Source organism: Erpetoichthys calabaricus, chromosome 1 (genome assembly GCF_900747795.2).
Source record: "Erpetoichthys calabaricus chromosome 1, fErpCal1.3, whole genome shotgun sequence".
NCBI lineage: Eukaryota > Metazoa > Chordata > Cladistia > Polypteriformes > Polypteridae > Erpetoichthys > Erpetoichthys calabaricus.
Genome location: NC_041394.2, coordinates 63,151,574 through 63,175,306, shown reverse-complemented (window position 1 = coordinate 63,175,306; position 23,733 = coordinate 63,151,574). Strand labels below are relative to the sequence as shown.

Here is a 23,733-nt window from a genome sequence, read left to right as displayed (position 1 = left end):
GCCAACCTTCTATGACAGTCATGCTTGCCCCTTTTTCTGACAGCCAATAACATACTGCTTGACAGAGCCAGTGCTGCACAAAAGGATAAAAGGTATGGTGAGTTCATATGTAGACTCTGCCCTTTCTTTCTTTTTTCATTCTGTTGTAGTACATAAAACATGTGTCATTAACAGATAAGATTCTCTTCTGTTTGTGAGGTCCAAAATACCTGCTTTCCATATTCCTTGTCACTGCATTATATGAATTGTACTTCGGGATAAGCATTCATTTATTATCTATGAAGACTGCACCTAAAAAATGCTGGAATTGCTGGAAAAGACAAATGCCACATTACATGACTTTTCCAGAGATGAATCAAAAGGCAATGTCACATTATAGTAGATGACTTTTCCAATGATATTCAGTCATAGCTATTATTTATATGATTTTAACGAGTTGGAAACAGTTGGTGGTTCGCTCTCATGAAGTCAATCATGTATAATGACACTCCCAGAAACTCAATACAACTAGTCTGTCATTTGCTCCAAAAACAAAATGTTAAACAGGTTTGATTTGGTCTTCAGTTACTCTGTGATCATGACAACTAACAACCAAGTAATATTTATCTGGAAGTAAATTTTCATATAATGCAGTGATGAGAAATACAGGATGTTGGTGTTCTGGACCTCACAAATAGAAGACAATCTCACCTCCACAATGTATAAAGCCCCCATTCACATTAGCGTATTCCTTTATTTCCTCATTTTACAATCTTTCCCTATCAGCTCATCGCATGATTCTACCTAACACCTAAAAAAATTGTTTCTCAAATTCATAAAAAATAGAATCATTTTTTCACAAGACTACTCTTTAAATTTTTGTTTCTCCTTTTCTTCACGTGCAAGCGGAATGGTGGCTCTGAGGCCAGTTCGAATCCTGTAAATGCCAAAAGGGACTCTGCTCTGTTGGGCCCATGAGCAAGGCCCTTAACCTGCAATTGTGCCGTCCTGGGTATGACGTTAATCTGCATCCAGCCCTGCATGTAGGTCCTCCAATCTGCAGGGAAAACTTGGGGGTTGGTGGTGGAATTGGCACTCCAGCCACCATAAAAAAACTCACACTGTTCCACTCCATCTGAACTAGTGTGGTGCTGAGGTGTCACCCATTGCATGGCTGCACTCGGGTCCTAATCTGGGATCAGGAGTTGGTTTGTTGTGTGGTGAGTGCGGCAATGCACTGTATCAGTGCATGCTCCTAACCTTTCTCTCTCTTTTCTTCACCATATATTTTTTCCATGTTCCCACTCTTATTACCTTGCTTTGTTGCTCTGTTTTTACACAACTGAAAAGAAACATTTCTTACCTTATTGTATTCCAAGGATTACTTGGTATCTCCATGCTTTTTTCATGTTTTGCTTTCTTTGACATCACTTTATATACTCTCAAAATGAAAACCTCAATGACCCTTTCCCTCCTGTATTGTATTGCATTGCAAATTTCCACATTTTTCTCTTGTAACTCATCCCATCCTTCTAAATCTTTATCCACATCTTAAAGTTTATAAAAGCCCTTGGACTCCAAATACTCCACATTCAGTATCAAAGATCCTATACCAAAGTGAACGGCGCAATGCACCCTACTCCATACATCAACATACAGTGGTGTGAAAAACTATTTGCCCCCTTCCTGATTTCTTATTCTTTTGCATGTTTGTCACACAAAATGTTTCTGATCATCAAACACATTTAACCATTAGTCAAATATAATACAAGTAAACACAAAATGCAGTTTGTAAATGGTGGTTTTTATTATTTAGGGAGAAAAAAAAATCCAAACCTACATGGCCCTGTGTGAAAAAGTAATTGCCCCCTGAACCTAATAACTGGTTGGGCCACCCTTAGCAGCAATAACTGCAATCAAGCGTTTGCGATAACTTGCAATGAGTCTTTTACAGCGCTCTGGAGGAATTTTGGCCCACTCATCTTTGCAAAATTGTTGTAATTCAGCTTTATTTGAGGGTTTTCTAGCATGAACCGCCTTTTTAAGGTCATGCCATAGCATCTCAATTGGATTCAGGTCAGGACTTTGACTAGGCCACTCCAAAGTCTTCATTTTGTTTTTCTTCAGCCATTCAGAGGTGGATTTGCTGGTGTGTTTTGGGTCATTGTCCTGTTGCAGCACCCAAGATCGCTTCAGCTTGAGTTGACGAACAGATGGCCGGACATTCTCCTTCAGGATTTTTTGGTAGACAGTAGAATTCATGGTTCCATCTATCACAGCAAGTCTTCCAGGTCCTGAAGCAGCAAAACAACCCCAGACCATCACACTACCACCACCATATTTTACTGTTGGTATGATGTTCTTTTTCTGAAATGCTGTGTTCCTTTTACGCCAGATGTAACGGGACATTTGCCTTCCAAAAAGTTCAACTTTTGTCTCATCAGTCCACAAGGTATTTTCCCAAAAGTCTTGGCAATCATTGAGATGTTTCTTAGCAAAATTGAGACGAGCCCTAATGTTCTTTTTGCTTAACAGTGGTTTGCGTCTTGGAAATCTGCCATGCAGGCCGTTTTTGCCCAGTCTCTTTCTTATGGTGGAGTCGTGAACACTGACCTTAATTGAGGCAAGTGAGGCCTGCAGTTCTTTAGACGTTGTCCTGGGGTCTTTTGTGACCTCTCGGATGAGTCGTCTCTGCGCTCTTGGGGTAATTTTGGTCGGCCGGCCACTCCTGGGAAGGTTCACCACTGTTCCATGTTTTTGCCATTTGTGGATAATGGCTCTCACTGTGGTTCGCTGGAGTCCCAAAGCTTTAGAAATGGCTTTATAACCTTTACCAGACTGATAGATCTCAATTACTTCTGTTCTCATTTGTTCCTGAATTTCTTTGGATCTTGGCATGATGTCTAGCTTTTGAGGTGCTTTTGGTCTACTTCTCTGTGTCAGGCAGCTCCTATTTAAGTGATTTCTTGATTGAAACAGGTGTGGCAGTAATCAGGCCTGGGGGTGGCTACAGAAATTGAACTCAGGTGTGATACACCACAGTTAGGTTATTTTTTAACAAGGGGGCAATTACTTTTTCACACAGGGCCATGTAGGTTTGGATTTTTTTTCTCCCTAAATAATAAAAACCATCATTTAAAAACTGCATTTTGTGTTTACTTGTGTTATATTTGACTAATGGTTAAATGTTTTTGATGATCAGAAACATTTTGTGTGACAAACATGCAAAAGAATAAGAAATCAGGAAGGGGGCAAATAGTTTTTCACACCACTGTACATGATCAGAAAAAAGAAATTGTTTTACTCAACAAAAGTAAACTGCCTTCTCCACAAACGTCTCACCTACTTAATTAATATGTAGGTTTATGATTAATCTACTAAGTGGATTCTTATGAGCTCTGGTCAGCTAATAAATAACCTTACAAGGGTTGCAAGGGGTATAAGTCTACCCACCCATTTTGTGAATCCACTTTGTTAAGTTTAGAAATGAGGGAATGGTATGGCAGGAGTCAGGTCATTGGGTGCAAGGCCATTGGAGGGAACATCATGTAAACATCTGCACTTACATTGGGTTCAGTTTAAAATTACCAATTACCTTAGCATTTGTGGTGTTAAAATGATCTTAGAAAATCTACGCAGATGACAGGAAAAACATGCACAATCTGTTCAGACATTGCCCAGGACTCAGAAGCTGTGAAACAACAGCACACCACACCTGAGACAAGATAACATAAATGTAGGATGTATGTTTGTAAAAGAAATAGTATTGTATTCTTTTGTATTGTATGGTAGAACACTTCACATCTTTTGAACATAGCCATACTGATCTCTCTGTTTGTGTTCTTTCACAGAGTTTCAAAGACATTTGTCAAAAAAAAGGCAGAAGAAGCTAAGCTTACTGTCAGGCTGTGATTACATTTCAACAGGTCTTAATGACCAACTAACTTTTTAATCTCTTTCTCCATAGGCAGCTTTGTCTCCTTTCATCTGCCCATGGATCCCTCATGTTACCTACTCTTTTTAGTTGCACACTTGATGCTATACAGATGAAATGTTCTGTCTTTAACCTTCTTTCCTTTTTAGAATGGAAATAAAAATAAAGTTTAACCTTTTGTTCCTATAGAAATAAAATCTTCATTCCAACAAACCCCTAAATTGGGAGTTTAACATACCAGGCTGGTGAGTATCTGAAATATGTTTACTGAGATCAAGCCGACATGTTTTAGCCTCCAACACAGACTTCATCTATAGCTTTAAGCTTAAGGTGTCTATGCTAGGATTTTAGGTGCCACTGTAAAAATTAAAATTGCTGTTAAGATGTTTCATGTTTTTTTACAATAAAATAATGATGATTGATTGTTAAAACTCTAGTCCTCGCAAAGGGTCATTCTTTTAGGGAAAATAAAGATGATCCAGACACATTGGAGTAACGTTTTTGAAAAATGTTACTGTTTTAACGTATAAGGACACTTCCAGCAACTATATGTCATTTATGCGCAAATGGTTGACCACACTTCCCTATTACGCAGTCTTGGCTCAAAGATACAAAGACATAAATAACAAATCGCTCGACAAGTCTGTGTTAAAATTCACTCTTTACGTTTATTGTGTTAATAATTAACACGGTTCGAGGTAATCCTGTGATTAAAGAAATCTGTGTTTAGGAGGAAATAGATTTTATAGTTATTCCCGAAAGTAACACATATTAGGATGCGAGAGTTAGCAGAGTGGCTCGACAAGGAAGCGTTGCTAATCATTGAATTTGAACCCCGTTACAGAATCCTTTAAGGACTTTGCATGCACTTATTGTTATTTTTCCAAGGCCACTGCTTCGTTATATGATCATACAGATACGAAGTATGCGTCTCCTGTGATGAACTGGTGACCCTAAACTGCTAGGCAAACACTGGAACGCGTCAATACTGGATTGGATTAAGCGGGTTTATAAAATAAACGGATTGATGTCATTCTTTTGTATGATTACCTATACTTTTAGCTGCAATAGTCCAAACCTATGCCCATTTTATAATAATTTCTACATTACTCTGTAATGCTCGGACAGGCACGTAAATCTTCGGCAGGCTTCCTGTACACGAATGTCTTTAAACTCGAGGACAGACGCTCTCTTTGTGGGCGTGGTCGTCTTCACAAGAAGGGCGGAGAACGCGCGCGCGCTCAGGTGCAGCCAGGCTTTCCCACAGGTGTAGCACTGACGTCAGACGGGCTGATTGAAAGCATTCGGACTAAGATTTGAAGGTGCAAGTTTATACCCTAAGGTTTCTGGCTCCTCAATAGTACATTTGCTAGTAGAGAAATGGGAAAGAAGAAGGAAAACGACACGTCCAATCCGTATGGTAAGGAAATATTTAAGAGGGTGTTTCTGTTAACACGAAAGCGCGGACACCTGTGTTGTGGATTTGCGCTTCGGACTGAGCTCGCTGTTGTCAAGGCATTATAATAGAAGTGTATTCTCCATTATCTCGGAGCACTGACTTGTTAAAGTGTCGTCTGGAATTGTACACCATCGAAGCGCGTCTTTTGTTTATCCTTTCTTAATCATAACAACCTGTGCAGTCTTGCATGTGAAAATGTAAATTCTGTATTTGTGGTAGTTTGGCCTCGTCCATGAGAGGCTTTATTTAAATTATTTCCTTTGGCATCCTTGCATTACACGTACGGTGTTTACATTATAGGGGATTTTGTTTAAAAAAATACATGTGAATGCACAAATTACCTTATGGATTGTAAACCTACTTTTCTCCATTGTACGTCTGTCCTCTGACTGTTAGGGGTACTCTGAAACTTGAGTCCGAAGAACTTTATAATGATACTTTACATTTGTATCTGCGACTGTAATGCTTCAATTTGTAACTTTGTATTAAATGTCTGTTGAAGAGTCGGGTTTGTGTAGCACGGAGGGACCTATTCACTCGCTAAAAATCGCCAAGCCCGATTATGGAAACAAGGACATAATTTACGTTTACCTTTCTAAGGGACTCCTCCACATTACTTGAAATAATGTTCATTAAGCCGTACGTTTAAAAAAATCATTTAAAATGTACAGCTGATGTAATCGTGATCGCTTTAAGATCTGGGGTTCAAAATCCCATTGCTCCTCCGTTTACAATATAAAACGATAGAGCGGCGAAACTTTCCCAAAATTGCAAGATTAGACTAAAACAAAGATAATTTACAGTCCCGCCCATTCTTACTACGTAATCACGAGCGGGAGTGGGGTTATGCCTCGCTAGGAGCAACATTTCCAACCAGCACAGCAGGGTGTAGTGTGATACATTTCCAGGAACAGCAGCCACCTGACAAAATCCGATCTTTCTGAAATCACGCCAACTACATTGTGACGTTCAAGGAAGAAGTGTAACGCCTGTTCATTTTGACAAGCAAATGCGTGACAATCGCCGATCAGATGTTCCGCAGATTGTTAGGCAACTACCTGATTTTAAAGGAGTGAACCCCTTCCATATATATTTATGCCAAAATATTTCTCGAGGGGCCTTATAAACACCATTATTGCGCGGTGTGTCCATTTTAAAAATGAAAATGCATTTTGAGATTTTTTTTAAATGTAAAAATTTTCTTAAATACATCATTTTAATTTTGATCGGTGTTTTTTGGCGCTACTGTTACCACCACAGTCGCACAGGTCAACGAGTCCAGATTCGACTTTCGATTCAGTCATTGCCTACTTGCAGTCTGCATGTTCTTATTGTATTTTCATGGGTTTATCAGCGGGTATTTCAGAATGCGCCTGCACCAAATGACATTCTACTGCGTGACTCGAAGTCTGCCTGGTTTGTGGGAGGCAATGGATTGTCATCCTATCCAGGACTGGTTCCTCAAAGCAGAATGAAAACTCGGATTTAGTAAATTAATAAATAGAAAATTAACATAAATTGCAACAAAAGTTGTGTACTTGCATTTAAGCTATTTAATGGATAGAATGCCCAATTATAGGTATATGATTAGTCAGGTAGTGAACAAAAGCTTATTATAAAAATGACAAAAATCTTTTGAACATATTTGAATGTTTTGATTAATCCATTTTTTGGTTCAGCTTTTTAACCAGACTTGCAGATCACAGTGGTAGCACTAGACGTTAGTGTCACAAGTCTGTCATTGGTGGTGCAATTTTGTGGTCCAACGGTTATAAATTAGTGTATTTTAATATCGTTTGTAAAGGGCTTAGTTTTGGAACAATAAAAACTTTGAGTTTTATTTGTGTCAATATTCAGCTGAATGATTTTAAAATGTATTGTTCCATGCAGAAACTGTTGTGGGTGAAATGTTTTATTCTGTGTCTGTAGCGAGTAGTAAAAGAATAATATAGGCAATATAAACTGTGAAAAGTTTTTTAGAAAGAAGTAGTTTTTTAAAATTGTACAGATGCCCTTTCATTTATTTATGTCTTGTTCATAACCCAGTATTTTTAAAAGGGTTTCATTACATTTCTTTTTTACTTTTCTACATTTAGATGGATTTATTTTTAGCCATTTTTGGTATCCATAATGTTTAGTTCAACTGTAAGAGAATTAAAGGGGTGAAATCTTTAATCCGTGTCAAAGTAGGCAGCAAGTAAATCAAAAACCCCTTTTACATCCTTATTACAGTTTTTGGCAGTTTTCTAAATTCTGCAGATTTAGCAATTGATGGATTCGGGAATATGTAGAATATGCTAGTGTTCTAAACCATTAGATTATTTCTTCAATACATAATCAAAGGCTTTAACTTGAGTGATTAAATGTAAACACTTTAAAAGTCAGCATAGTGCACCATTTTGGGGTTACAGAAAGTTGTTTTTTGGTTTGTTTAAGTGCTTTTGCAAAAAGTGTTTTATCATCATATCCTAGAGTATCAGTGCATATTCTGTAAGTTATTGAAGACTTTAACTCCTAAATTCACTGTGCTTTTGAAGGCTGTTGCAATAGGATGTTTTGATGGTCATTATTAAAGTGACACAAGGTTTTCAAACTTGCTTAATACAATTCAGGTTCACTGGAGCTACAGCCTGTTCCATTGGCATATCAAGTAACAATGCAGACACAGTGCCAGTCTATCACAGAACCCACTTGCAAACTCAAACTCGCTCATACTTATTGAGTTTAGAGGCAACAATTAATCCTATGTGTTTTTGAGAATGTAAGAGGAAAAACTCGGTCGAACATTGTGCAAAATCCACTTGAACAACAGGAGCAGAATTCTAACCCAGGTTGTTGGATCTATGAGCAATAGCTTGAACTACTGCAACCCTGTGCTGCCTGTTAAGGAACTAATATAAGGAAAATAATTTAGTCCTGGTAAATCCAATAATTGAAAAATGACCTTCCTCAACACAAATATACCAATCTTATACTAACCATTTATATTTCTGAGATGTGTACCCCTTTGCCATACATTTACCCCCAACTTTATCAATCATGTCACTAGATGGTAACAGTAATGTTGCATGTCTATTGCCTCTTGGCAACTGTTACTCAATCCTAGCGCTTTGTAGCTGCCTTCAGTAGTGAGATCTTGAACAGGAGTGACCACTAGGAAGAGAAATGATTCAATAAACGCAACATAAAAAATGTGTTTATTTAGTTATTAACCATTAATATGGCTCTTTTAGAGTGTCTTAAGACCCTTGTAGAGAAATTAAGAGTCTCATTTTAAACTGAAATTTCACTCCTTTTGTTTGAGCTTGATCCCATAACAAGCAAATGTTGCACTTGGTATAGAGTTGAGTTCCTCCCTTGTCTGCAGCCAGATAAGAACTGCCAACATCCCATTTTGTAGCTCCTTTTAAAGTTTTTCTTTGGATCCTGTTGCAGGAATAGTTGGTCCTATATTGAAATAAAGGCCATGTCCATAGGAACAAACTTCAGTTGTATGCACAACTTTGTAGGAAGCAGATGGCTCTCTCAATATCAGTCTGTGGTCTCTTCTGTTGGTAAGCTACAGACTGAAAGAGGCTGACCATGCTCTAGACATTGCTATATTTAAAGTCTAGTCTTAATCCTGCTGCCCTTTTTCAGCTTTCCTCCTTTGTTCTTGCTCCTTCACTGCCTATTATGTTATTTTTCACTTTCCAAGAGTTAATTTACCTTTCAGTGATCAAGTGTCCCACACATCTTCTCAGCCTACTGATACTGCAACTAAATTACTGTATTGGTCGTACCAATGTGAGATTACTGTATGTGGTTTGATGTAGCTCATTTTGGCCGAGCAGAACTAGTGAACACCGTGTGTTTCTCTCCTCCCAGCTATTGCTCGCAGTATCCATGTTGCATGTGGAATTTGCTTTGATTTCCTATGAATCATGTTTGTGAAATGTTTGATCTGGGCCCTCTGCCAATAAATCTGTCAGGAGTTCAGTTTTGGAATGTAATCGCAAATCATTCTACAGCTCAAAGGATTGGTAAGATTAAAAAAAAAAGAAAAAGCCGTGTGTGGTAAATATAAGTATATGTTTGTTTCAAAGTGGTATATTGTCAAGAGGGGGAAGGAACCCTTTTGAACGTGTAAATAGATATGTAGGTGAAAACATCCTTAGTGGCAGTGCTACAGTGGTAAATGTGTCATTGTCAGAAATTTTGAAAGCACTGGCTATTATGGGATGCCTCTTCAGTATTAACTGAAAGGCAGGGGTGGTAGTTCATTCCAGTCGGCCAGTCTCGCAGAAGCTACTTTTTTATTTTTTTTTGTAACTGGGCCAAAAGATTTACTGTTTTTATAGACTGATTACACATAAATACTGAAACTAAGACTCCAGACAAATAGCAAATAACAGGGTTTGGAGGTAAACTCCATCCTTATGTTTGAAACAAGATTTTTTTTTTTTTTTTGGTTACATGGGTATTGATGATGTCATAGGGTGGCAATCTTGTTTATTTGTGTTTTGATTTGGGGGATGATTTATGAATATGTGCCTTGTGGCTGACAAATGGGGTCCCATTTCATTCAGTGTATTTGTGGAGTAAGAGTTGCATTCAAATACATTTCATTAGAGCACATCCATTGTAAGTGGACTTAGGACACTGCCAAGGGTGCACTTTGTTTTCTTTCCTAGTTATGATTTACATGTTATAGTGCAACTGTGATTGGAGAGTGTCCAATTTGAGATTCTGTGAGCTGATTGGAAGATGGTGGTATCTACTTTAAATGTGATTTTCAGGACACACAGCAGAGTGAAAAACAGCTTAGTTGGAATCTGGCAACTCCTGAGGTTCCTGTTCTGAAAAGTGAATGGGAAATGGGTGCCTCAAAATGGTTAATTATTTTGCATATTGCTTACAAGTAAGAGTAGAGATGATGGTGAAATTGATCAATATATTTATTCAGTGGCTATAATGCTGCAGGTATTTTGTTTAGTCAGTATTGGTAAATCTTTAGACAAAGAGTGATCACTAAAATTAAAAGTCCTGTCTTTGCATACAGCCTCAAGCTTTAAGTGATATTTGAAAAAACAAGATTGTGGCTCAGTAGGCCAAAGAGGAGGATATTAACGTCAGTTTCCAATAACAGTGAGAGGATATCAGCTGTTCAATAAGAGCTTTGACTGGATCAGGTGCCCTGTCAGAAGAAGCAGATCCAATTGAGGTTTAGGCATGTAGTAAGCATTCCTCTGGGACTTCTTCCACAGAAGGAGAACCAGGGAAAGTTTGGTAAAAGACAACCCAGGGTGTTTTGAAGAGATTACAATGTTAGAGAATTCTTAGGACTAATGCTATGTTTTATCAAAGTCTAGACTAGCCCTTAATCAGAAAAGGGGCAGCGCTCAATATGAGAGCTATGCATTTCACAGTGGAGCTTTGGTGACGGCTGGAATATGCAGAGAAGGTATGTGAGATGCCAAGCTATTGAGATAACTGATGCCTTAATATAACCATATCATGCTTTCTTGCTACAAATATGTAGGGACAATGATATGGAGCTTATCAGATATACACAGTAATCATCATATCTCTGAAACAAAGTCAAGCTAATTTTAAAGGCAGTTAAATTCTATGGAGAACCTGAGGCTGCTGACTGTAATGTGTGAATAAAGGGTTGAGAAAGTCTGTGATATTATCCATCTGATAAAGAGAAATCTTTAAACTAAAACTATTGTTTTGTACTGTACCTATGTAATACAGTATGCATCATCTTGCATTGATACATTAGAATATTTATTATCATTTATATACCGTATGTTCTATGTGTTTTATTTGTCCATTATACCTAGAATTATCTTTTATATTTTTATTCTTTTGCATTGCTGAGTGAGTCACAACAGCATTGAAATATGACCTTGTGTAACATTTTCTGATTTTTTTTTCCCCTTTTTCCTGATTTAAAGTGATATTTTGCTTTGATGGAAGTCAGTATTCATATGATGCACACTATGTTCAGTTTGTGTAGTGGTACAGTGTGTGTAGCCTTTGTGGTTAACATTTGAAAAGGTACAGTATTTTACATACTATTTCATGCAAATATGTTAAAAGTGCAATTTTTCACTGTACTGATGGAGATCAGGGCATGTTCAATCACTCCTTTCAAAGCAAAATATTATGATTATTATTATATTAAGTGTGTGTGTGTGTGTGTGTGTGTATATATATATATATATATATATATATATATATATATATATATATATATATATATATATATATATAATATAATGTGTGTTTGTGTATATGTGTGTGTGTGTGTGTGTGTATGTAATATGGTTTCACAATAATTAAGCCTAAACACTTACGAGAATTGTGTATATGCAGGCTCTTCAAAGCAAGTCGAATAGGTAAAAGAAGGCAGAAGGATCATGTGATCAATACATTATTTATCCAAAACCAGCAAATAATTTTAAAAAATCATGATGCTTTACACAGATCTTAAGTCACCTATAGAGAGATGGCTACCAGCAACATTATGATAGTAAGTTTCTGTAAATACAGTGTATATATACAGTAAACTATGGCACTGTATAAACTTCAACCTTGTGCTTTTTCTTTTCTGTTATGATTGTCACCTAGCTTTCATATGAATCTAAAAATATTTTTTCATTTTATTTTTTTTGCTGCTGTTGATTTAGTATTTATGTACATTCCTAATTTTGGGCAGTAACCCCCCATTTACTATAGAAATTTTCAAATGTGATATTAATACTCTCAAAATCTATCTTGCCAAAATGGAAAGCACCGATTCACTAATGATAGATTTAGACCTATGTATATTCCTTTTATTTATCATGAATCTGTGTCAGAAAAATGCTTTAAAGGAAAAAAGGTACTATGAAATAACTTGACTTCATTCAACCAGCCTTATGTGTTGCTATGAGTTTCATAGTTTCTGTTGTAGTTAAGGGGTAATTGGGTTACTGTTTCTACAAACAATAAGGGAGTGTTGTTCTGAGACAACGGCCTTCAAGGGACACACTTCACAAAGTATGAAACAATGCAAGCACACAGGAAAGCTAATATTGCATGCTTGATTGACTCCCTTAATACCAAAGTTCTTCTGTTCCATCACTGGAAGCAGTCTGTTTCCTTAGTTAATTCTATTGGATGTGCAATGTTTGTCTGAAGGACTCTAGCTGTATATGTGTTTTATAAAGTAATTTTCTTGACATTTGTAGTAGCATACACTACATGGGGCAGAAAGACATCCTGCAGCTATCCAATTCCATTTTTATTATTTTCCAAGATGAACACAGGACCCCATATTCTAACATGTTCATCATTGGATAATTCAAACACAAATTCAGTTCAGAGATTAGTCCTTGTTTTTGGTTGTGTTTACAATATGGATTGAATTTTAGTTTCCTGGGGGGAAATCCATGTACATATGGGAGAAAACGAAAGAACTGGAGAAGACACTTTGGACATAAGTGGAAGGTGGGACCTAGCTGTTATGCTTAATATAAAACTTACAATATCTTTCTTAGAGAGAGATTGTCAAAGTATATGCCACCTTTCAAGCACAATCAAACAATGCATAGACTTAGATTAAGGTATTTTAATCGAATGTAATTAAAGTAAATGAGCTTCCTTTTGCTTCTAAATGGTGCCGGCTTACCATTTACCATGTTAGATTGCATTCTAACAACATACAATTTGCCTGTATTGTGTGAAGCCATCACCTGTAGCTCTGTTAATCTTGTGTTAATTTTTTTTCCCTTAATCAGGCTGATTCCAGACTTGTCCTTTATTGCTGGCATAAGCTCTGGTCCCCATCATCTTTGAAGTACTGTTGATTAAGCATGTTTAAAATGAGTGGATGGGTGAATAAATGGGTGTCAAAAACTTGTTAACTGAAAGGAAAAGAGCACATTCAATATGGTTATTTTCTTAACCATATACACTATATAAGTAACTATGTACACAACTCAAATACAGAGGCTTTACAAAACCACATAAAGGGTTACTGTATTGTGCAATTTGACACATAGTATGTAGTGATTCACAACAAGTCTAAAAGTGGTATCCATCCAATTGTCTGTATTAACAGTGACAGGTGGAAAGTAAACTGGATATGTTAATTGGGATGTAGGAGTGAGTAATATGGCCAAAAATCCATATAAGCTTATAATTAGAATTTTGAAGGTTTCAGTAGATAATGTCATAGTGTATTTGTATAGCCTTTTAAGACTGACGCTATTTATTAACAAATTATTAATTGTTGTATACAGGTGCACCTCTTTACCCACTGAAATGTTTTACCGCTCTGGGGCTCAAATCAAGTCGATAGGAAGCGTTTTATCTGATCCTGCTTCAAATCATTTTAATAAGATCTTTAAACATCGTCAAATGTGTTTTATCCAATACAGAGAAGTGGGTTTGGAGCCAGCCTACACTTACCAAACATGTTTACCATACAACAGTCTGGGCCATTATCCTTAACGGGATAGGCCCACTTATTAGTCGTAGTCCATGTTCAAATCCATACACAAAGAACTTTTCTTTAAGATATTAATATACAGATATAAGACACGTTCTCTGTTTCCTTTTTACAAGCGCAATGTTCTTTAAGGGGTAGGCACACTTACTACACACAAATCACAAACAAAACATTACCTTAAAAGGCATTACTACACTGATATCTCATTTCCAGTTTCCTTTTACATGCCCATATTTTCATGTTTTGTCACATAACCTGTTGTATGTTTAAAGGTATTCACAAGCTCTTCTAAAGCAGTGGGCAGGTCATCATAGGGCACAAAATGTGAATCTAATAAAATTTTAACATGCAGAGATCAGCAGCTACACCAGGTGGAAGCCACAGACCACTAGCTTCACTCATTAGTTGCTGCGTACATTTGTCTCACTTTTTTGTGTTGCTTGATTTTGTCATTGAGCCGTTCATCGACTTGTGCCCTGCTCTTAATTTTTTTTTCCATTTTGCTTGTAAACTTTGTAATTACAACACATTTGAGTGATTAAAATAGTTTTGGTAAGTATCCTTGGGTAAAGGTGTCTGACGAATCGCAGTGTTTTCTCTCATTGGGCAAACAAATTTACAGTGGAGCCTGAAAGAAATCAACATAAGCAGATACCAGGAGCTTGAAAGTATACCCTGCATAATTAATCGGCAAGTAGGAAAATGAAATGTATAAAATTATGCTACAGTGTAAGACGTTAGTGTAGGTGTTGTTGTGGCATTTCATTTACTAATTATCAAGCATTCTTAGGGCCAGTTTAAGCTTGATGCTCGGAACGAATATGAGCACGCATCATGGTTGCTACGCGTTCGCGCTGTTCATTTGACACGTCCTCTGAGCACATCCTCAGAAATTAACGTGAGCTGCAATACCAGCAAAACATCAGAGGGCCCAGTTTTCTCAAGTTGGAACGTGATGTCAGAGTTTCTGTTTACTATCAACGTGTGACCGCAAGCTGCTTTGCGGATCCTACAGGATCAATGTGCGTGCTTCGAGATGTGATGAATGGTTAGATACCATGAAGAAAATTATCAAACTTAAATACTGCCATGCAAGTATATTCATGGTGCTTTTCTTCATCTATTTCTCTCATAGCCAATACAAGCGTTGTATATTTCCCATCGTAATGACGTGATACATACCATCTTCTGTGCCTTTTGTTTTCTCTTTCGTAACAGCATCAGAATGTATGGAAGTGTATTTGAGCCACAGAGAAAAAAGTTAGTGAAGAAAAAAGATCTATTTCATCATTAAAGTGGAAATTTCAATTTTAATCCCGTAGTTTATTATGTCATTAAAGTAGAACGTCGTAAGTATTATCTTAAACTGACCCAGTTGTTAATTTCTATGTGTTTCTGAGACTTCCTCCTGCACTGACAGCAGTGATTGACACACAGAACACATTACATTTATGATATTCCAGCTCTGCATATTTAGAATCCTTAGATTTATACTTGATATCCCTTTCATGATGAAATGTGCTAAAGCTTGTATGTTACATTTTACAGATAAAATGTTAACTTCATTTAAATACTGTTAGTAATTACACATGTAGGAGTGGCATGATGATGGTGCTGCTGCCTCACAGGGACTCTTGTCCCTGGTGTTCCCTGCCTGGAGTTTGCATGTTTTCCTGACGAGTTTCCACAGTGTGCTCCGGTTTCATTCCAAGAACATGCTGGTTTGCAGATTTGGTGATGCTAAAATGACATTAGTGTATGTGTGTGCTTGTCTTCATCTTGCAATGAACTAATGTCCCATCCAGGGATTGTTTCAGCTTTGCGCCTGAAGCTTGCTGGAAAGGGTGCATCCCTGGATTGATGGATGTAATCATTAAACATTCATCCCTTTCAGAGATACTGTGGCAAGGTGTCCTGGGAATTCATTGGCTGTTTTGGGCAATTTGCAACACAGCGAAGCCAAACATTGTTTTCTCACCATGATAATATCTCACACTGCTACCCGGTGGAAACCTCCAGATTCGTAAAGTACGCGAGCAAGTATATGTAGCATACTTGTACTTAAAGTAAAGTATGCAAGCAAGTATAAGTAGCAGTAACGTCTACAGGTGCACATATCACATTGTGTGTATTATAAACCCGGCCTTATCAGTGTGAGGCCAGCGTCTTTCCTGGAACATCGGGTGAGAGGCTGTTCCCATATGTGGGTAGAACAACATTGCAGTGTTAGATTAAACAAAAGAATGTATAAAAATCAGAAATGAGTTTAGTTGAGCAGTGCTATGGTGTATAACTATAAAGCAGGGAACAAATCAGTAAAACCATATAAGCAAACTTTTAATCTGCTATCTTTCATAGCTTTGTGAAAATTATCAAACTATGCCGGGTGGTTGTGACAGAATAATTACTTTAAATAAAAAGGACAGTTGAAAACCCCCATATAAAAGAGACAGCAATTTTAAAAAAAATGGATGGATCAGGTGGGATATCTGTCAGGGTTTAAATGAGCTTAAAGAAGAACAGACTTAGGAAGAGCATTCTGTAGTGTAGGAACCACAAAGTTGAATGAATGTTTGAGAGTTGGGCAAAATGGTTTTGAAATAGTAAATTGGCCAACATCAGAAGATCTAAACTGTTGAAAAATGTATATAGTATGAGGACTCCTAGGGTAAACAAAGTAGCAGGGATCTGAAAATGATACGATTTTAGACAGGAGCCCATTGTAACATGGTCACAATTTTTGTGAGTATGCAAAATTCTGAACCTGTTATAGTCCAGCCGATTAAAGCATCAGACTACTACAAATATGTGTAGCTGCTCTTCTTTGAGAGTATTACATTGTTTAATGTTTCTTGCACTATAAAACAATTACACTGAATAAAAGAAAGTCCACTGAGACTTGCTAAAATAAGTAGTTACTGATTTAGTTGGATTAAACTAATATTTGTTACACAATGCACTTTTAATTAATCTGATGCAATAAGGCCAAAAGGGGAGAGAAAATAGAATTAATAGAAGTATGTCTATCATACCAGTGAAGACTATGCTAGTTTTGGATAGTATTTGAGATGACCTTTCACCTTGCAGTTAAATCAACAAATCATGACAAAGTGAGCATATATTTTTTTTTTTAATCGATGCAACACTTTTTTTTTTTTTTAAAGTTCTGTTAAAAAGAGTATTGTTTCTGTTTTAAGTTTAGAACTACTGCAAACCCTGAACAGTGACAATGCTTTAAATCTGTATGAGTTGGTGTGTGTGAGTGATTGATTGCTGTATCGTCCAGTGGTGATTTCTGTATTGTTTATTGGAAGGGCTCTTGCTGTTCATTCAAGTATTAATTTAATAATTCTGTATTAACTTCTGCATACATTAAGAGTGCTTGTCCTAATATATGTTTTATAAAATGAAAAAATGTTATTGTTAATAATCTTGGAACATATTTTTTGAAAAGAGGAAATACCCAAGAAAAAAAGATGGTGAGAAAAAATACTCACTGTGTATGTTCTGAGAATTACTGCAAAATGAATTTCCGAAACAGTTTGACCAAAAAAAGAACATTTTGTCACTCTTGTCTGCAATACTGTATGTAAGTCAAAGCCATAGATTAAGGGGAATTAAATGCTACAGTACTGATGATTTTTTGAATTTGAATCAAAACCTATTAAGGAAGGATGTAATACTCCATCTACCCACTCGTTTATTTTTTAATGGCTGTGCTCATCTTTATGCCAACTCTTTGCCTAACAATATGGAACAGTTTGTTGAATAATCCAGCTCCATTAGATTTTCATTGCTTCTGTTTGTGCTGGTCTTTTTTTCTAAAATCCTCCTCTGAAGTTGAACACTGCAATCACTTGGTGTCTGCCACAGAGCAGTAGAAGGCGTTGTGCTCTTTACTGAATACCCTCTTATTCAAATGTTTGTTACATTCTAGGAAGTGAGACAAACAATGAAGCAAAACAAGCCCCAAAGACACCATTGTATTCTTATAATAGCAGCTTTTCAAAGTTTTAGCAACCTCACTTTTCAAAAGAGACACTAAACCCTTTCCAGTTTTGACACATTCTTTTGTACTTGGGTTAAATTTCATTCTGTTACATTTGGTTTTTCACAAAGGAAATGCTTCTGTTAATTTGCTGCATACAGTAGGTTTTAACTCGCATATGCTTTCTTTTCTATGAAGTATTTTTTGATATTTTTTACTTTGTGTGTTTTCTTGTCTGAAGAAGTTAATACTTTGAAAATGAAAATAGGTTAAAAACAGGCGCCAGGCTTTATTGGGCCTCAAAGGTCAAATTGTCTTTCAATTTTCATTCCATATTTAGAATTATCAGCAGTTAATTTTGATTCTTATTTTACTGGCAATGTGTTTTTTGTGTGTGTGTGTGAGTTTTTTTTTTTATTCTGTCTCTCAGTAAATTAAACTGCAAATTTGGAATGTCAAAATTTAGAATTAATAGTTTGATTTACCATGGTCAATCACTGGTATAACCTCAAATTTCTTTTAACAGTTGTCTTGGTATTGGATCTTAACATGCTTGAAGTTTAGTCACCCTTGCCCAGATTTCTGTACAGTGCCCATGCAAATGTTACATGGAGGTTCATCCAGTAAAAATTTCCACTGCGTTACACCATCATAAACGTGCTCATCTGGCCCAGTGATACTGAATTTCCTTTTCCCCTTTATAAGCCTCTTTAGATTTTTAACTACAAAGCTATGAAATTAAGCAACCTTAGGGGAGTACCCTTATATGATTCTTTGTCTCTGTAATCCAGTACAAGAAAAGGAGTCTTCTGAAGCCATACAATGCCAGTCTTCAATTTAGCACTTGTCATAGTGGTACCATTCTCTGCTGTTTATTCCCAATGTTCTGTGTGACTCTATTAAATTTCAACATTCAAATCCAAGCTGAGGGGCCAACTCATTTAACCTGTTTAGCAGCCAACAACCTGGGAGGAGTAAGCAAGACGTACTTGAGGTATACATCCGCATACAAACAGTTAATAGTGTTTAAAATTCCTACATCTCTCAAGCAGAATGGGTTTTGGATATACGTAATTTGCCTGCCCTTTAAATAATAACAAAAAAGTTATCACATAACATTTTTTAAGTGTCTTCTGCTTTATGCCATATTGTTCAAAGTGTAAGAAACTCCACTTTTTTGTGATTACTGTAGCTTACTGTCAGTGCCTTAATTGGGTGTCCTTTTTACTCTAGTGGTTAGTGTTTATAAATAAGCCCTGTAAATACATAACAGAAAACAGCTGATTGTTTTAAGTATACTGTACATGTGTACTGTGTGCCTCAAAATAGTGACACTGCATAGAGGTAAAAGAAAAAATAGTCCATTTCCCGCCTAAGACCTAAACTATTTGTCTTACTAGAAATTGGGGTGTCTTAACTAATTTTATACTAGTACACTTCTGCTTTTATTCTTTTTTTTTTAACATCACAATGAATTCCCTTAGGCATAAACAGTCATTGACAGCAATGAACTGTTACTTTTTGACTATATGGAAATTGATTTTTATTGGTGATCATCAATTATCCATCCATCCATCCATCCATTTTCCAACCCGCTGAATCCGAACACAGGGTCACGGGGGTCTGCTGGAGCCAATCCCAGCCAACACAGGGCACAAGGCAGGGAACCAATCCCGGGCAGGGTGCCAACCCACCGCAGATCATCAATTATTTAATAAAATAATTTCTGGATTAAAAGGACTTCATGGAGAGTTTCTATTATATAAATTCCACAATCAAAATATTTAGAAAGAGAAGTAATTATAAGCTGGGCAATGAATATTATATACAACTCTAAAATGTATCCTTAACTTTTTTACAAATATTAATATTTTATATATTAATCTGCAGAGTAATCAATTATATATACACACGTTTAAAATTCTGAATTAGTTTAACTTTATTGAACTCTTTTTTCATATTTTCTGATGCTGCATTTTTTTTTAAATCACCTTTGCAAAGACATATGTATCACTAAATACTTCCATCCATCCATTTTCCAACCCGCTGAATCCGAACACTGGGTCCCGGGGGTCTGCTGGAGCCAATCCCAGCCAACACAGGGCACAAGGCAGGAACCAATCCCGGGCAGGGTGCCAACCCACCGCAGAACACACACAAACACACCCACACACCAAGCACACACTAGGGACAATTTAGAATCGCCAATCCACCTAACCAGCATGTCTTTGGACTGTGGGAGGAAACCGGAGTGCCCGGAGGAAACCCACGCAGACACGGGGAGAACATGCAAACTCCACGCAGGGAGGACCCGGGAAGCGAACCCGGGTCCCCAGGTCTCCCAACTGCGAGGCAGCAGCGCTACCCACTGCGCCACCGTGCCGCCCATCACTAAATACTTCTTGCTCCAAAATCTTGCCCTTGTCCTTATCCTTTAATATGCCATAAGGCAGTACATTAGCATTCTGTTCTCAAGGACCACTAATGCTGCTCTGTTTTTTCAAACCAGATATTTTTGTTTATCTGTATTGAAAACTGAAAGTAACTAGCTAATTAAGCGGCAATAATTAATTTTGTTTGACTTACTGTAGGTTATTTAAATGTTATTTCCTTGTTTTCAAATGTAATATTTAATTTGAAGGTAGCACAGTGAGGCAGTTGTTACGACTACTGTCTCACAACTTCAGGGACCTAGACTTGTGACCCCAGCATGTGACTGGGAATTGTGTTGTCGGTGCAGAGAAAACTATAGCATTCTCCCAAAGATGCACAGATAAAGCAAAGATGTGACTGTAATTTGTCATCTTGTGAGTGAAAATGGATATAAACTCTTAGATGTCTCATCCAAACTAAATTCCTGCTTTACTCAACGTATATAGCAGGGATAAGCTGTGGTTTCCTATAGCTCTGAGATTGGGGACTGAATGTTTATTGAGTGCTTTAGATAGAATTTGTGATGAGAAGAAGGTACACCTTTCAACATAATGATCTGAAGCACACAGCAAAATTGACCACATTGTGTCTGAAGGAGAGAAACGTGAATGTCCTTAGTGGCCTAGTCAGAGCCCGGACTTAAGACCTGTTGAAAGTCAATGGAATGATTTAAGTTTGCAGTCCACCAACGGTCAACATCCTCTTTGACTAAGCTTGATCAGTTCTATAAAGACGAGTGGGCAAATATTGCTCAGTCCAGATGTGCAAAGTTGGTTCAAAAGTATCCAAACAGACTCGAGGCTGTAATTGAAGCAAAATGGTAGTTCCAAAAAGTACTGATATGGATAGGGGTGGGGGGTGATCCTTTATCAATTCAAACTTTGAAATTTCAAATTATTTTTCTGAACTGTTGCTTATATATCTTTTGACTTGGATGATATAGGTTGCATTGAGTAAATAAAGCTGAAAAAATATTTTTGTATGTGCTTTCATATTTTCATAGGTAGTGATTCTTTTCTATACCCACTATAAAGGTGGTGAGATATATCATATTTCTTAAACTGACTGTTTTAGCTGCTATATGTATGTGTATATGTATGTATATGGTTTTAATCCCCAGACTTAAAGGGTCAAAGAATCATAACTAGAGTGGAATGTTTATTAGAGAGAAGTTCTAGTTCTTTGAGGGCCCTAAAATCAAGTAATAAAATGAGTCTATAAGTAGAGATTAAGTTGAGGCCCACTTCTATGATGTCCAAAAAGTGTTTGTTTATTTTTTTTAAAGTGAAAACCAGTCATTGAATATATTCTAAACAGTTTCCTTCTTTTTGTTGTTAAGCAACCATTTCATTTGATTGGGCATAATTAATTCTGTGGACAAAAAATATAACTTGAGTGATAACTGTAGCTGCACTCATGAGCTTGGAAGAGGTCAAGATAATGCGAATATTAAATATACTAAAACTTCAGCAAAAGCATTCTTCTTTTCTGACCTGAACAGACAAAAAAAATGAGTGATTTATTTTCAGTTCCTGAAACAATGTTTCAGCAAATTGTGAATCATTACTGTTAAAATAGCATGTAACAGTAATACATAGTGTACAGTCATATGAAAAAGTTTGGGAACCCCTAAAAGCCTGAAAATAATTGACTCTACTTTCAACAAAAAAGTTAAGTGGTATGTCTTTCATTTCCTAGGAACATCTGAGTACTGGGGTGTTGTTCGAACAAAGATTTTTAGTGAAGCAGTATTTAGTTGTATGAAATTAAATCAAATGTGAAAAACTGGCTGTGCACCAGTTTTGGTCCCCTTGTAATTTTGCTGATGTGAATGCATGTAACTCCTCAATACTGATTACTTGCAACACCAAATTGGTTGGATTTGCTCATTAAGCCTTGAACTTCATAGACAGGTATGTCCAATCATGAGAAAAGGTATTTAAGGTGCTCAATTGCAAGTTGTGCTTCCCTTTGGCTCTCCTCTGAAGAGTGACAGCATGGGATCCTCAAAGCACGAAATGTCAACTTTAATCTCGAAATTTCCACTTTAATCACGTAGTTTATTTTGTCATTAATGTAGAACATCATAAACTTGATCTTAAAATCGTTTAATTTACTAGTTTCTCAAATCCCATCATAACTAAAATAGCACGTTAAATGCTTTGTTTTGTATTTGGTTTTCTATGTGCTCTATATGCGTGAATCAGTATGTGCTTCCGGGCTTTCTCTTCCTCAGACAGGACACAGAATCCATTACGTTCATAATATTACAGCTCTCTGAATAATTAAAATACTGAGAAGTATACGTGATATCATTTTAATGATGATAGGAGTTAAAGCATGTTATTAAACATGGGAACACGGTGGCGCAGTGATTGTTCATGTCTCACGCAAGATGCTTGCTGCGCCATGCTCGACCTTCGATGAAATACTTTATTGTAGCAGTACTAACTCCTAATTCCTGTCCTTACTTTTCTTTCTACAAATACCCAATCGCCACACAATCAGCTCTGTAATAGACATTAAGCCATCTGTAAGCTTAGAGCGCAGAGTCTTCAAAACTTTTAAAGAACATTGAAATATCTTGTTAGTACATGTTTAATTATTCTATCCATCTATCCTTCCAGTGTCACCCCAGCTAGAATACAGCACGAGGCAGGAACAATCCATGAACGAAGCTCCAGCTTCTCGCTAGCGCTACGGCACCATATAGTTAGTTTTATCTGTATAATATAATAAACATATTTTGCTGCATTTCATCTTAAAAATGATATCATCATCATATGTAAATACGCGCTTTATAAAGTGGCTCAGGTTGTGCAATATAATAACTGTATTTCAAGTTTACAGTGAGGTAATTGTACTTATAAGTACAAACAGTTCTACAAGGACCACTTGATGGCTGATTGAGTGTGTTTATATTTCTTGGGATGAAACTGTTTGTGAATCGCAAGGTCCCTACAGGAAAGGCTCTGAAGCGTTTGCAGAATGGGAGAAGTTCAAATAGCGAATGGCTGAGGCAACGTGTGCTTGATGCTGTATACCAATAATTCTTTTAGATCAGCTGCTGTACAGCTGTGATTCACACTCAGATACAGTGAAATAAATACTCTGAGTGGTGCAGTGAGAGTAATATGGAAAAAGATGATCCGATGTGGAAACCCCTAACGGGAGCAGCTGAAAGAAGGAGGTGCAGTGAGAGTAACAATGCTAAAGCAGCTATGGTATTTGGAATACTTTGGCTATTCCCTGGAACATTATATTGTTACAGGTTAATTACAATCAGATGCATTAAACTAATAAACAATATGCGGTTAATTTCAGTATATTTATAAAGCCGCATCGGGGATGTGGCTCTAAAAAAGAAAGGGAAACTACACAGGAACAGCAGCACTGCTTTGACGCTGGATGCCGCCAGTCCGCAAAACCAAGCACAGAACTTGCATACGACAGGGTAT

The 23,733-nt window shown here is 36.9% G+C and overlaps 1 protein-coding gene across 1 annotated transcript in view; it reads left to right on the top strand.

The window, feature by feature from the left end:
• Positions 1-5,157: 5,157 nt before the first annotated feature.
• slc44a4 (solute carrier family 44 member 4) overlaps positions 5,158-23,733 on the top strand; it is a 70,949-nt gene continuing 52,373 nt past the window's right edge. The window contains exon 1 of the mRNA XM_051920189.1: positions 5,158-5,333. Within this exon, the coding sequence (XP_051776149.1) occupies positions 5,294-5,333 (40 nt within the window). The 5' untranslated portion in view covers positions 5,158-5,293. The remainder of the gene's footprint in view (positions 5,334-23,733) is intronic.